The following is a 16,409-nucleotide window of genomic DNA, read 5'->3' as shown; positions in this document are numbered from 1 at the left end:
AGTAACAGAAGTATGTTGTACATCCAGAATACCTCATGTGTAGTAGTATAGACAGTTCTGGTGACTGGTGGTTCCAACACATAGAGTTAGATTGTTTGCACTGTATGTACTGACTTGGCAAACTCAAAGAACAGGAAAGCAAAGCACATACTACCTAACTTATTCTATGAAGAAACTGTAGCTGCTTGACCTGAAAGATTGGGTACTATCTCTAAAAGAGAATATTTCTTTTGGTGCTTGATAAAAAATAGCAATTGCTCAGACTGCATCCAGATTAAAGTGTCCACATGTGAAATATTAGTACAATACTTTAATCTTGCCTACCCCTAAATATATCCTGTTTAAATCATGTTATCATTGGAACCTAATTGATAGCATCACTTCAAAGAACAGTTTTGTAAAATGAGGCTACTTCTCCTCCTTAGCCATAGAACATATGTTAGTACCCATCTATCTCAGTGTGATCCTTGCTTATTCATTTTAATTAAAAAATCAAAGGAGGGATTTTACAAAGATTTTATACTAATGTCATATGCATTCCAAATGTAGAAATCTAAATTTGGAACCATGTTCACAGTTCACTTTACATCTGAAGTAAAATCTAATGTCTTCACTGTTCATATTGCCAGGATTCTTTCCTGTTTAGACATGATACAGAAACTCAGTTATTTTTCAGACTTTGGATAAACTTCAAAATGTGCACCAAACTTTGACAGATAGAGAACTGATAAATGAACGTGTAATAACACATTAATTCAAACTATTTCCTAAATAGTAGTATCTGGTATACTGACTGTTTCCAATTTCTAACAAGGGGAAAACTGGGTTAATTCTTGTATCTTCAATGTATGTTTTACTGAATTGTGACTTTTCTTCTAATTCAAAAGCATTGCAGACAGGATGAATGATTTTGTGGGTCAATAAAAGTCCTACACTCAGAAGACTGGAGTTCAACCTCTGGCTTTGTTTTGCAATTGCTAGACTGTTTGAAGAAAGCTGAAAGGCAGAAACTGTGATTTGTTTTTTCTTGCAAAGATGTGTTTACACTTTATGGTATCAGAAAAGTTGAAAGTGCTTTTTAGAAAGTGCAACTAGAACAGTTAAAGAATTTAGGTCCATTTTTAATTAAAATACAAAACACTTGATGAATTTGAAAGTAGATGTCACTAGTAATACCTAACATCCAAATTTTCCAGCTCCTCTTCTTATTATCTGAAAAGAACAGCAGAAAAGAAATGTATTCCTTTTCAGACTTGTTTTCCTTTGAACAAATTGTATCTCCTTCATATTTATCTTTAACATGGTTCATAATTGCACGCTCCTCAACCAGGAACTTAATGTTCAGATATATTATATTACATATTATACATTATGTATGAAAACTAGTTCATTTCTTATCTTCAAATAATGATCATCAAGCTGGTTCATTATTCATCAGAGAAAAATGAACTCTGTTCATTTTCCCAGTTATAGTACATTCTGCCCTGATCATATACATAGAATTACACTGTCTAGATAAATGTCTGGTCAAATATGACCAAGCAAAAGAAATTGCTGGAGTATCATCCTTTTGCTATAGAGTTCTGTTCGCTCGGTTTTCATCTCTATTTAATTTGATTTATTTTATTTCATCTTATTTTTTATTTTTTCTTGGCTTTTCTGGTTACAAAGTTAACTTAAGAGACATGAACAAAAAGTGAAGTGATATCCTAGTAAGTCATAAGCCAGCTGAGAGCTGGAAATAAAAAGCCACCAGGATACTGCCCCACTAATCTCTACAGCCTGAAACTCAAAAACGACAATTTAAATAAGACTGACAACTGTTTTACTAAGATTATTTTATTAGTAACACCAGATAATTCACTAATTCCTGGTTCCTTTCAACTTCTTGTATTTCTCTCATTATCCTCTACAAAAGCATATACCAAATCATCCAAAGAGTTCCTCTGCAAACAGTGATTGGCATAAAAAAATCTGAAGAAAAATGAGACTGAGGGACATGTGAAAATTTTATTTTTTTTCAGGATGTGAATGCCAGCTATTTTTCTTGAACACGGATGGTAGCATCACTACTATTACTACTTTTATCATATATTTATATTACATACTCTGTATTTTCTCTTACATTTCACAAATCATCTAAGCATATGAATACTGTGTTGTAAAGTATTCTGTGATCTACTGTGTTTAATGTATTGTCTATCATGTAACACACAGAGTTTTGGTTTTTTTTTTCTGGAATTCCTCTTTGTAGTGACTGTTTCCAAATATATTCACAAATGTTCGTAGTGTCAATATGAATGCATATAAAACCACTTTATAAAGTACAATAAACAAATAGTTTATACATCTGCTATACACTACTGCATATAGTAAAGATCGCAAAAGACCTTTGTGGATGGAGGTGATGCTAACAGTAAGTTTATCTTTTACAAGTGTATTTCTTAAAAACAGACCTCAGAAAATCCGTGTTTTCTGCTTTTTATCTATTTCTGTGTTTTATCTTGCAGTAAGAAACGTGCCTGTATGTATAGAACAAGGTGGCCACTACTGTTGCCTCTGAGACCACAAATCTTTTACACAGTTTGTGTTAGTGCCCTTCACAGATATTAATGAAGTTTATCTCAAAAAAAAAATCAGAGTTTATCTATTGCAGACCCCAATTTGCTTAATGTAGCCTTAGAGAAATAGAGATTATCTGACAAGGACATTATCTGTAGCAAGGACATAAGTTTTTGCATTGCTCTGTAAAGGCAAGAACACCTAAGATGCATAGCAGAGGCTGCACATTAAGGCTTTAGATAAGATGGAACCTGGCTGATAGTCAATCATGAAGTGCAGGAATTTTCTTCCAGATCCTGCTACACAGAAGCTTAGAATGAGAGAGGAGAGCCCACACAACACAGAATGAGAGAGGAGTGCCCACACAACTTGCATGAAGAGAAGGCTCAGGTCGAAACTTGCAGCAGCCCTCCAGTACATGAAGGGGGCCTACAGGAAAGCTGAGGAGGGATTTCTTATAAGGGCATGTAATAACAGGATAAGGGGAAGTGACTTTAAACTGAAAGAGAGTAGGTTTAGCCTAGATCCTGATATCTAAAGAAATATCAAATATTTAATATTTAAATATCTAAAAATATCTAAATATCTAAATGAATTATTTACTGTGAGGGTGGTGAGATACTGAAACATGTTGCCCAGTGAGGTTGTGGATGCCCTGTCCCTGGATGCATTCAAGGCCAGGCTGAATGGGGCTTTGAGCACCCTGGTCTACACGCAGGTGGGGGATTGCAACTAAATGATCTTAAAGGTCCCTTCCAACCCAATCCATTTTATGATTCTATGACTAGCTATCAACAAAAGCAGACTACAGTATGATAACATGTTTGAAGTTCTATTCTTTCTCAGGATCAGTTCAGGATCTACTTCAAAATTCTGATTCTTAAAATTTTAAATACTACCATTTTTTGAAGTACTGGAGTTACAAGAAGAGATAAAACGCTGTTTTTACAGTTTTCATATGTGTCTCTTGTCTGTTCCCACAGACCAGGCATACAAATGAATACAGATATCTATAAAGCAAACATGAGTATTTGAGTGAACTCTTAGACTCCTCTTATATTTAAGGGGAGACACAGATACTTCTTCAGTGCAGTGTATTTCATATTAAATGTTGTAAAATCAGTGAGACACATCATAGGCTGCTGTTGCCTCTGGAGTTCAGAAGAGTTCAGATGGGGAGACTAAATGTGAGTAGGTAATGATTAATTGATGATTAGGTGTGATTAATTGAGCTTTATTTGTTGGGTAATGTGTTGATAATGAGTAGACACTGATTAAATATGGATTCCAAATTGTTGGGCTTGTTTGTTTTAATTGTTCCTATTTTTGTATTCCTGTAATAAAATCTCACTTGCACGTCTCCTTGGGCCAAGCTAACTATCTCATAGAGGGAAATAATAAGCTGATACTGATTGTGTGCATTGCAGGTTGTCTGTATGTTATTTCCAAAGACTTTCAGAGATATTTAATTTATCTAAAAAATTAAGATACGAGATCAAAACACATTCTTACTAAATTTTATGAGAAAAATGAGGAGAAATACAAACCTCTTTTATCTATCCCATTCTTTTACCTCTGTTCAAAATGTTTTGAGCTCCAAGATGAAGACCATGTTTCAGTTTCCCTCTGCAGGAGGTACAAACTGTTGTATTTTTAAGAACATTTCCCTTTCTGTCTACCTGTCTTTTAGAAAGAGAAAAACAAAGAGGAAAAAAAAGAAAGCTTTTTTTCAGCTCCAGAAAACAGTTCTGAGGAGCTCTCGCTTTGTGCATTTCATTGCTAGTTCTCCACAGCTGAAAGACACATTTTCCCATCTAGTAACTTTTATAATATTGAAGAAAGGCAAAGAAAAAAATTGCTCACCAGTTTTATTTTTGAGGAGTCTATTATTTCCACAATTGCTACAGACTGTTCTTTCTCCTTCATTTTTCTTCTTTAAACTTGTAAATGATACTAGAACTGCCAGACAGTAGTTTATATGCAAAGGTGAACTTTGATTCTTCCTTGGACTTTAAGACTAATCTAGTGTAGAATGTGATTGACAAAGCATTTTCATTATGCAGCCTTTCCAAATTACCCAACCTAAGCAAATGAGTTTGTTAATGTTCACTCTAGATCTTTCTCTACAATGTTTTTGCAGATTTATGAACATGTAAAGATTGGCAAGTGGCATCAGCATTCCCTAAATTAAAAAATAATCACATGTTTGTGCAGTATAGGGCTATCTAGATCAACAATGCAAAAAAGACCTTTACTGGAAAACTGATTTTATTTCAAGATTTAGTATTTCCAACAATTACTGAATAAAATAGTTTTGAGAATACCTACTTGAATTTCTTTTTTTCTGTATAATTCCTGGGAATAGGACAGACAAAAGTTTTTATACTCTATCCAAGTGGTAGCCATAAGTATTTGAAAAATAATTAGTAGAAAATCAAATTATTAATGCCATGATGAGAAATGGTGACCTCAAATAGCTTGAAATAGAACTGAGATCTTGACGATTTATTCTATTTTTATCAATAAATAGTCTCTTCATAAAATTAAATGCAGAGTTAATAGATTTAATGAGAACTGCCTATAGTCGACAGAATCATACATATTAGAGAAGGAAAATAACCAGCTACTTCTGTCCTGATCTAACCTCTAACCTATTCTTGCACATCCCAAGATTTTTTCAAATGCCAAAGGAGCTGACCAAAGTCAAGCCACAAGTGAGCCACAGCAAAAATGAGGATTTTTTCTGTAAGCTGTTTTCCTGCAACAGTGACAGAAGTGGAGCAATCCCAACTGACCTGCCTCCAAAGCAGAGAGTAATCATACCAATCCTAGTGAGAGTGAACTGTGAACATACAAAATGCAGTAATGCTAATGGACTCATGAAATCTTTCAGGACACTTCAAGACATGTTCTTTTGCAAGCCAACATATCCCTGCTCCCTGAAGTGTGCCATTTCAGCCCTTCTATCTAACAGCTAGCAAAAGCACGCCTTTCAGAATGCCCAAATATGAAAGCAGAAAGTGAGTCAGTGAAGCAGTGTTGAAGCCCCATGTTTACAATCACAGGTCTAGGAATGGAAGGAGAACCCTTTGAGGTTGGCTGATAAGGCTGAGCTTAGCTTTATCACTGCTTTGCTCTGAACGTCATAGGCATCTTTTAATGATTTAACTAGAGGCCCCCTTTATCTTACAGGCAGCCACCTGAGTTCTTGGAAGGGGGACAAAGTAAAGGTGGAAGCTGGGAGGAATCAGGTTATAGACAAACTATAACTATCTCTGTTACTGCTGGGCAAAACAGATAACTTCAGTGTATGGAGAAACAGACACTTGTTAGTTTTTGTATGTCATGTTTGTTTGTTTACTCTATTTAGTAATAGAGTATTCCATTTTGTTTAACTAATCCATACCTACTACTCCAGCAACAGTTAACTCACCTGATTCAACAGATCATTAGTGGGCCATTGCTGGGGATTTTTTCAAGATTATTTTTATGGTAGTGCTCTCCCTCAAGCAGAATTCCTTCACTAACCACCAGCCACATAATGTATACAGAGCCTCTTTGTTTCCCTTCAAGAATACTTCTAAAAGGTCTTGTATTCTGGAGTATCAGAACAAAAGACAATTTATAATCCTTGGATATGCTCACAAAATTGAATCATTTTTAGCACTATCCCACACAGCACCATAGAAGTCTGTGTCTTTCAGAACTGTAGTATCTTCTCATCCTCACTATAAATCCGTAAATATCCTAATGCCTTTGATGTACGGTTTAGTGGACTCCATGTCAAGTAGCGATCATTATCCCAGTATCTACACAGTGGTTATCTGGGATACAGCAATTATTTCTGAAAGAAAACACTGGGAAGGTGCCAAACTTTTCACAGAGATGACTGTCGTGTTTGCTAAATTACTGGTTTTCTGTTGAGTCCTAAGGCTGTATACACATATTAGCAAAACAAAACAGCAATTGGTAAAAAGAAAAGGTTTCCCTGGGTCACGCACTGTCAAATCCTGTTTTGTAACTCTGCTCTTTTTTCTGGCTCTTTTCACTGTGACTAATGCTCTCCATATCTCCCTTGGTCCAGTACATTTCTTAAACTTTTCTTCAGGTATTAAAAGGGATGCAAAGCACAGCTTTTTGTTACTTACTCTAAACTTTCAATGATGATGTCATATTTGTTTTATATTAACAGACCTGTATATCCACATTTCATATTTTCTGAGCATATTAAATTTAATAAACTTTAAATTCCCAGTAGAATGAAGATACTGAGAAGATTCTGAATTAATGAAATTTTGACAGAAATGAAAAATGTTTACTTTTCAAAAATCTCTTAACATATTAGACACAAACAACATCATTCATCTTCAAAAACTCACTGATATATTCATTTCAAATGGAAACTTTGCAGTGTTGTCTATGAAGTCAGGAAAATATCTGTCATTCTAATTGTATTATTTAGAACAGAAATGGATTTCATACAATATAGTTATGTACGTTACTGGCTGTTAGCAAACAGTTTCATAACAGTGAATTATTGAAACTAGGAAAAGAATTATAATTTTGTTGTGTTCTCTTTCAATTGCAAGTTTTCTTTATTAAATTTTAGACATGATCAGCAGAGAAATCTAACTTTCTCTTACCACTTAAACCCGATTAAAACTAGAGATTCTAATTGTTTTACAGCTTTATTACTCTTCAAGTACATTTTCCAACATGAACAAAGTATGTTCCTCAAGGAATAGAGCGTTTCAGCTGTATTTTCTGGATAGCTATATAACTGGGTTTACAAATACTTACATAAGAAAAATGATCTCTTGAACATGGTGTGGATCTAATCTTATCTTGTAACCCAACTTCTAAAAGTCATTTTGAAAGGTAAGTCTATAGCATTTGGGTAGTGTTAAGAGAAAGAGAAACATAGGCTATTCCCTATTTTGAACAATTATTAAGTTATTGATCAAAACCAAAAAGATTTCTGAATTTTAGGCCAAGAACAATAAAAGACAGAGTAACTGCTCTTTAGAAGCCATAATTTTAATAAGAGATGGAGGGATGATCTTGTTTTCATTTCTCTGATTCTACTAATACATGACTATAATTCTTTAATTCAGGGTCAGACAATGAGTCTGAGCAATTATTCATGAGTGGTGCCATAGAATTTAATGTCCTTGTTTAATGTGTCATTAAAATAGTGCATGGATGCATCTAACTAATGCAAACATCAGTTCATAGCAACACACAGTAGGTAACACTGTGAAGTCCTTAACCTCAAACACTGTCTACTGAGAAAAATCAGAAATCTGGCGGGGGGGGGAAATAAATAAATAAATAAAATTAGGGAAAAAAAAAAAAAAAGAAAGAAAAAAAAAATTGGGGGAAGAAATGAAGAAAAAAAAAGAAGAAAATGTTTTCTACAATATTCAGAAAACCAGGATTCTGATTTTATCACAGTTTTGGAGAGATGATTTTGCACCAATTGTAGTAACCCAAGAAACACATATTTTAAGGTGTGACACTTCAGCACTGTGCTAGAGAGGGGCACATTGCCAAAAGAGAAGATGGAAGAGGCGAAGGCAGAGATGCTGCTTGACTCTTCTCACTCTGGCACAGTTTGCATGCACTGTTGAAGGCAGTCTAAATTTTGCCACACTACTGAACAGAGATATTAGGAAATATGCACTGTTCTCCAGTTTACCTAGCAAGCTGTTGATTTTCTTTCTACAAACAGAAGTTGGTATATCATTTCCAGACACATAGGTATTGTAGGAGTATGAAATCTTTGAAGGTAAAATGTAGATTGGGCCTAAAAGCCTTTGCATCTCACTTTGCTCTTCAAGAATAGTACAAGAAAAAAGTACAGAACAATAATAATTTGTTATGATGGCTACTGTAAAGCACTTCATCATTGTTGTTAGCATTACTCAGCAAAAGTACAACTTCTCTTTTGTGAAAAAATAGGGGCAACACTTGTTTCAATATATGCCACTGGAGTAAATACATAAGTACACGAACAAGCTTTTACTTTATTTTTTTAAGACAAGGTAGAAGAGCCTCTAAGCAAAGATTTCTAGAGCCTTTGAGAGTGCAGAGAATCTGCATTCTAGCAAGTGAACTATAACTGTACAGCAGAGCTAATGCTGGGCTCGAGCCACAAGTTTTCAAGATATTCCAGTAGCTAATCAGAACTTCTGTCCCCACCACACTGAAATACTTTCCTATAATGTTTCTTAACAAAAAGGCAGGTAGCTAAAGAAAAAGGAGAATAATTCATTGACAGTGCTGCTTTGACTGTTGACGTGTAATGTGCAATTGAATAACTCAGTGAATTTCTATATTATAAATATGAAGAATAAATTCCACAAAATACTTACAGTTCTTTGCATCAGAAGAGGTGTTTCAGAGCAACCTATCCCTTCATCATTAAAGCTTGATTCCATATTGATTATGTCTTCAATAACCTCTTCCATCTAGTAAAATAATATTTTAAGACCAATTATTATTATCATTGCAGAAAATATTATTCTGAAAATATATGGGATATAATTGTTAACATTACTTCAATAAATAATTCTAGAAGTTTGTATCTTAAAATTCAAACATTTCAAGTATTTCTACAAAATATTCATTTATTAAAATTCTTGCAGATTTTTGTGGTTTAGCATTACTTCTTTCCTCCCAGCCACCAACTCTGTCTTCTTTCCTAATTCCTTATTGCAACACCAAAATCAGACAACAAAAACATGTTGCTATGCTGTCACCTTCATCAAATGTGTCATATTCACAGTGTATTGTTCCACTGGTGCAGGAAGACTGAAAGGAACCTGTGGTTCTGCAAGAGTGTGAGTCACCCAAGATCTGGTACTACAAACTGTTCTCAAGATTCAGCAGGCAGAGGTTTGTGTTGTGCTTGCCAGTACACTGGATATTTCTCTAGCCAGCTTTCTGGATCCACCTTTGTTCTAGTCCGAATAGAAATCTGCTCAAGCAGATGGAATATATAATTAATTATTTGAAGTGAAACAGTAAATATTTTGCAAATCTATAGATGCACAGATTTTGATGAGGCAGAGTGTGAGTTTTCCATGATAATTTTGGCCTGATTTCTTTCAAAAAATAACTTGGAAAAAAATCCTGTAAGGAATCTGTCAATCTTAGGTGCTGTTTTCCAGAGCAATCTTTCTAGCAGCCCTTGTGAGTAGCCTGAAGAGCTATAGTCAAAGGAAATGGAGCAGGCTCCATGAAAGAACCAGAAATATCACTACATATCACAAAGCAGGATCACTCATAGGACAAAGACCATTCAATAGTTTTTTCAGGTCAAATGAGACAGCATGGCTTCAAGGGTTGCTCTGAAAGTAATACAGCCTATTTTACATATTTGACCCACAAAATCCAAGGCAGATATTTGTGGTAAGACAGTAGAGGTTGAACCCTTCTTTCATATTCTTTTACATTTTCTTACTGTGTGAATGGAATTATCCCCACAAGGATTTTGGTTTATTCCAACTATCACCTTCTCAAATATCAACAGGCACAGCTCAGGAGGAAATAAGAGGTTCTTTGCAAGCAGTTTTTGCTCTGGAGGATGAAGAGCCATAATGGTGCAATAAACAATTGTTCCTGGTCAGATATACAAGGTACTTAAGAATCAGGACCAAGTTCCAGGACACTGTAATTGCCAGTGCAAAGGTGGCCACAGGGTACCACAAAGGCCATCTAAAACAATCTTTACAGAGTAATGGTTTGAGAAATCCATAATTCTGACATTAATTGTCAGTTGTCTATGTAGGAAGAACAGAGATGGTCACAAATGAGCCTTCCAACAAGTACTGGTTTTATCCTTTCAATTCCCACATACTTAACTGTACAGCATCCAAGTATTCTGAAATTGGTCACAGGGTATTTGTAAGACTCTATTCTATTAATGCCCAAGTTATGGTATGGCACCTCCACTTCTTATTTCTGCAGGAATTCTCCTTTTACCTAATAAGGTACCTAATACCTATCTCTTGAAACCTATTGAAGTGTTAAAAGCCGTAATGGTCTACATCTCACACTGTCTGAGAATCTGACATTGTATAATAGCTTGTACCTCTGTTAAAATCAATGGCGGCACTAAAGTTAGCAGATCTATGCCAATTTACCCAAGATAACCCATTTATAAATATATCAGCTAACTGAAAAATGAATGAGTGATTATTTCAGTTGCATCTTTAATCAGTATTTAACTTTGTTATGCAGCTAGGATAGTACTTTTTGACAGAAATAAATCTTATCTGGGAAAATAAAATAAAAAAGTTTGCATTGCTAAGTATGGATTTAAAAACCTACAGCAACATATGCCTTGTAAATAAAAAGATAGTCATGCATTTAAATTGGCCACAGTTTAGAAGCCTGATCTTGCAATAAGCTGTTTGCATGTCATTCAAGGGAACTGCTCAGGTAATCAGAAAGGACTCGGGGCACATGCTCTGCAAAGAAGGCTCTGTGAAAGTGAAAACAATCCTCTCTTGCCCACAGTGAATATAAGGTGAATCCTGTCACATTTTCATAGAAATAAGCAATGCCCAATTCCCCATCCTTTTTGCTAGCTTTGCCCTACCGCATTTTCATGTTCTCCTCCAAGGGCCAGCAGCTTGGTCACAGGACTCTCCGGTGTGCCAATATCACTGACTGGAGGCATATGTCCGTTCCTTAAAATAGAGGTCACTCCTGTGGGCTGGACTGTGTGGGAGTGGGACAGGGAGAGAGTCTGGCTGGACAGCTTGGTGTCAAGGGTCAAGTACTGCTTCACCTGGTGCTGCTGGCTTTGCTGGATATGGTATCTAGACTGATTTTCCAAGTGTGTTTGTACCTAGGAAAAAAGTATAAAGAATTGCTCAAGTGTCAAACATTTGCCAATGTGATGACTTATAGAACTTCATAACAGTAGAATCAGTTTTTTAAATCACTGAGTAGAATCACTATTAACCTCAAATCTTTTTTTTAAATGTTACACCCTTACACATTCCTTTCTTAGGTGCTATCTTGCCTGTACATATGGGAATAAACCCTATGAATAATTATCAAATAATAGAATAGAAAATAACAGTTCAGTTGGACAGGACCTACTAAGATCATCAAGTCCAACTGCCTGATCATAAAAAACCCTGAGAAAAGACAAGAAACATGCTACACATTTTTCTTTTCCCATCCAAAACTGGTCTTTTTTGGAATCCCTGATCACTGCAATCAAATCTACAAGCATACTCAGATACTCTAAAATTACTATCACAGTATAACTACACTTTTGTACTTAAACAGCAAATAAATATGTAAAGAACATAATGCAAGCAACATCAAGATCAACAGCATTCATTTATATCCAAACCCACATTAGGCTCACCTTGTTATAGGTACAGTCAGTTAAATGAGGCATTGCTACCCTTTCACAAAAATAAAATAAAAATAAATAAATGCAAGGGACAAGCTATAGTCCTTGATGACCATTCACCATCTTCAAACCACACCGTTTCTATCAAGTGCCTCTTGAGGACAGATCACTTTTTGAGTTGGTATGACTTTATAAACTGAGTGGTCATGCCAAAATGGATAATTGTGTCAGACTTGGGGCTGTCCTTTGATTACAAAGATTGACAATTACTACTTCAAACAGTTCACATCTCAGATCAATGTCGCATTCCTGCAATTTAACTACTGGAGGAGTGCTGCATACACAAACCTCAGTCATTTCAGCTCTGTGGCTTTCTCCTTTAGCTATGGCATGACTGGTCACAGATTTCTTGTAATAAATTTTTCTTAAGTGGCCTTTGTGTAAGCATGGTTAATATTTGTTAAATAATAGTATGCCTTGTTCTGCAGCCCTTACCTTGTTTTTTAAAAATTTTATCATTTAAACAAACTTCTTTTTAACATACATAAGCCGAGATAAATAGCCCACTAAAAGGGTTTGCATTTAAATTAACTATATATTTTACATCACAGTAGATAGTATATTTTTTAATTGGGTTACAGTGGCATGTCTAAATTATTTTAACGTCTCTTTAAACCAATTTTCTAGTCATATAAAAAGATTAAGTCACACAGCAATGAATATAATATTAATTATTTTGATGCGAGCCTTGAAGTCATCATATTCCACTAAAACAGTGATATAAAATATTAAGCACATTGTTTAGATTGTCCCCTGTTTCATGTTAGGAAGCTATGCATCCCTTGTAAGAAGAGCTACATATGCATTTGAGATTTACTCAGATTATGATATTATTTGTTTTAAGCGAGATCTTTGTCTTATTTAATGTCTACAACACTAGTTCTAGATAGTATATAATGCAGTGTTAACTGGAGCTCTGATTTGTCATTATTTAGCAAGGATTATGATAACTTCTCCAGCTTCAGTTAAGGCTTGTGCTCACATTGAAAGTTAGACAATCAGACTGCTTCCTAAACTAGAATACAAAAAGTAAATCTACTGTTTAAAAGTTTGGGATTTTATTTTAAGTTTTACATATGGACAGAAATATAAACAGAAATTGATTCAAGCCACAAGGATATTGCTGAATAGTGGCTTGCTTTTTACTTTCTCTGCCCGTCAGATTGCTGGTGCCAGACTGAAAGTCTGTGCAGTCAGATTGCCTGGTGAGCCACTACAGAGCTGTCCCACCACTTCCGTGTTCTCTGACAAAGAAATCAAGTAAAAAATCAAGATTATTAAGGGTATTCATCTTATCTGACATTCTTTCAGTGCTTAGATCCTGTCAGTAGTGTCTTAAACTTTTCAGAAACAATAAAAAAAAATAACAAAAAAAAAAAATTAAACTCCACTGATAGGATCTCTTGGTATGGTTTTGCAAACCTCTTTATGCCCTTTACAGTGCAAAATGAGGTCATTCTAACACAGCACCATTGGGGTTAAAAAGGGATCTATGCCTAGATTTTCAAAAAGTACTTACAGTTGCAATCCCTAATCATCCTTTTATATCTAAATAACTCAGAGAAGTCAATGTCAATAATAATATGTCAAGACCTTTTGAAAGTCAAATCACTATGAAGGCAAAGCAGAACTGAACTCCTATTTTTACAGTCATATTTCTAATGTATAATAAATGGGGAGAAAAAGACATGTTATGCTAAAGGAATGTTAAGAATGCAAAGTCAAGCTCTCTGGAAATTAGAAATGACAGTTCTTGCCCATACAACATGTGTGAAATGGGAGAGGAAACTCAATAATTCTATGAAACCTGTCAATTATCAAGTATGATCAGGTTATTGTGTGATGTAGAATTTTTATTTTCTTATTCAGTTAAATTTATCTCAGTCTAGGTTTTTTGAATGTCTTAAATGAAATTAACATTTAAAAATAACTTTTGCCATAATTACAAGCAATAAACTTTGTATTGATTTTGAGCTTTCTTCTAATGATTTTACAGTGGTTAAGAATCGGTATAGGTTGCCTGGAATGGCTGTGAGATCTCCATCCTGAGGATTTTCAAAACTTGGTTGGACAAGGCCCTGATCTTCTGAGGAAGAAAATAAATCTGGAGAAATTTGAATTGCTAGCATTTAAATATTCAGGTTAGAGGATCAGTAAAATAAATGTGAAAGGCAAATTAACTGAAATATCTCCCACATGTAGGTAGACCTACAAAATAAAGAGCCTAGGTATACTTGCTCTAAGCTGCTTTGAGGCATTGAACATATCTTTAATCCACAAAATAAGGACTCTGTTTATCTGACAAGTGGGGAAAAAACAGATATCAGGGTAAAAGCATTCCCCTATTTTGCCCAGTAATCCCAGAACAGTGTCCTCCAGCAGTGCTGGAAATTCCAGCAGAAATTTTCTCATTCCTTATCATTTAAGGAGTTCCTATAGTCAGTAATAACATTTTGTCAGAGAATATATGAATTTTTAAAGTAGGAGACTCTGAATATCTCCAGTTCAGGAGTCCACCCGTACTTAAAATTGTTAAAAAATTTTTGGACATGGGACATGCAGCATTTATTTTGACACACTCTTTATTGCAACAACAATGTAGTCTCAATATAGAGGATGCTTTTCTCTGTTGTTTTTTTTTTCTTTCCTTATACAATGAATACTTAATCATGTATTTAAAGGAAAGCACCTTAAAGGAACACCTCAAGATGTTTATAAGGATAGAGAATCATTAAGACTGATGGCTCTGTGGAACCTGGGTTCTTGTTCCTGACACAAAGTAAACCTAAGCAGAAATTGGGACCCAGTGGCCAGCTGAGGAGCCAGGCAGATTCTAACTGCAGGGAGAGAAGAGCCTCAGACACAGCCCAGAACAGAGCTGTCCTGCTGGCACACCTGCTTAGTTCTCCACAAAGTTGGCGGCCTGAACCTTCCTGCCAAGTGCTCCTGAAGTTATATTGACTATTGTGTGCACATAAGCAACAAATCTATACAGATAAGCGATGGTTGTCCTCTCACACATTTTTTTGTTGTGGTTGTGGCTATGCACTTTAAATGGTAATTATTTCAGGTTATTTGAGGAGCGAAGGACAGCATGTAATCTATCAGTAAAGTGATTATCCACTCTCTCCGAGGCACTACTTTTATCTCTCATCTGGCTTTCCTAATTATTGTGAAATTAAAACCTCTTCAGAACCAATAACACTGAGCATTTGAGGAGCCAAAGCATCTAATTCAGATATTGTAGTTAGACGAGAATAAAGCGAGACAAAAATGAACACTTTGAGAAAGCTTTTGAAATTCAGAACAAGTCCCAGTGCACATGTAACCAAATGTCCCCTGCCCAGGGAGGTGGTGGAGTCACCATCCCTGCCAGTTTTCAAGAGGCATCTGGATGAGGAGCTACAAGATATGGTTTAGTGGCTTGTGGTAGCAATGGTAATGGGAGGACGGTTGGACTAGGTGGTCCTGTAGGTCCTTTCCAACCTTGTAATTCTATGATTCTAAGCCAATTCTGAGAACAGGAACATAACTGCCTTTCAGAATTACAGATACAGAGTCAAACTTCTTCATTTGCACTTTGTAATCTGAGCACGTCCTCATGTTGTAAAACTGTGGTAGTATTGTGTAATATCTTTTCCCACACTCACACTGCTCTTTCTTTCGTTTCTAAAAATTCCATAGTAGCATAACTAGGTCTTCTGTATATTTACACCAATGATTTTACTTCCACATTTGCTAATGTGATTTTTCCATCAGTAAAAATAATGGTATGAGAAAAGTAAGAAAAGGGCACATTTAGGAGACCTAAGTAAAGCATGAATCACGCCAACAATATACCAGTATGTAGCAGTGCCACATACTGTACTAGTATTCCACCATGGGCAAGCAGTGTGCTAGTCCAATATCAGTCCTAGGAAAATAAAGGGAAAACTGAAAAGAGATTCAATTAATAAATTATTAAAAGATAGGAATATAATTAATGCTAGTCAACATAGGTCTCTGGAAAATAAGCCTTGTCAAACAAATCCTCTTCTGTTCTTTGATGAGATTTCAAGTTAGGTTACCAAAGGTAACGATGTAGGTACACTTCAATTTTTGTGTGCCTTTTGACGCAGTATCATTCAATATTCTAATTAAAAATATAGCACTGCACAATATCAACACAGTGTATTTTAACAGGATTAAGAGTTGGCTAACGAATATGCATAATAAAGCAATCAGCAAACGACGGGCAACAGAAAAAGGGATCTCTTCACAGTATTGTACTACTCAACATTTCTGCCAGTATTTCTACAGCTAGTGACCTGCTTGAAACAAAATGTGTTCCAAGTCAGTGAAATCTGCATAAACTGGAAAAATATATGTATATATAGGATGCAGTACTGCAGAAAACTGAATGGAGAATACT

At 35.3% G+C, this 16,409-nt stretch overlaps 1 protein-coding gene across 7 annotated transcripts in view; it reads right to left on the bottom strand.

Annotated features, from left to right (window-relative positions):
* The window catches only part of TFEC (transcription factor EC), a 67,683-nt gene that overhangs the window by 24,117 nt on the left and 27,157 nt on the right, over positions 1-16,409 (bottom strand). For 4 of the 7 annotated variants that reach the window (XM_085528851.1, XM_085528904.1, XM_085528981.1 and 1 more), the window contains exons 2-3: positions 11,168-11,419; positions 8,937-9,032 (exon numbers count right to left, since the gene is read on the bottom strand). In XM_085528851.1, coding sequence (XP_085384977.1) covers positions 8,937-9,032; positions 11,168-11,419 — 348 coding nt within the window. Of the gene's footprint in view, positions 1-4,425; positions 4,567-8,936; positions 9,033-11,167; positions 11,420-16,409 lie in introns of those variants that run through there. The other 3 variants (XM_085529165.1, XM_085529231.1, XM_085529101.1) reach the window with 2 other exon arrangements.

Source organism: Coturnix japonica, chromosome 1 (assembly GCF_054131305.1).
Source record: "Coturnix japonica strain WE chromosome 1, WE-NBRP24, whole genome shotgun sequence".
Lineage (NCBI taxonomy): Eukaryota > Metazoa > Chordata > Aves > Galliformes > Phasianidae > Coturnix > Coturnix japonica.
The sequence above is the reverse complement of the archived record's forward strand: the minus strand, read 5'-3'. Positions and strand labels throughout refer to the sequence as shown.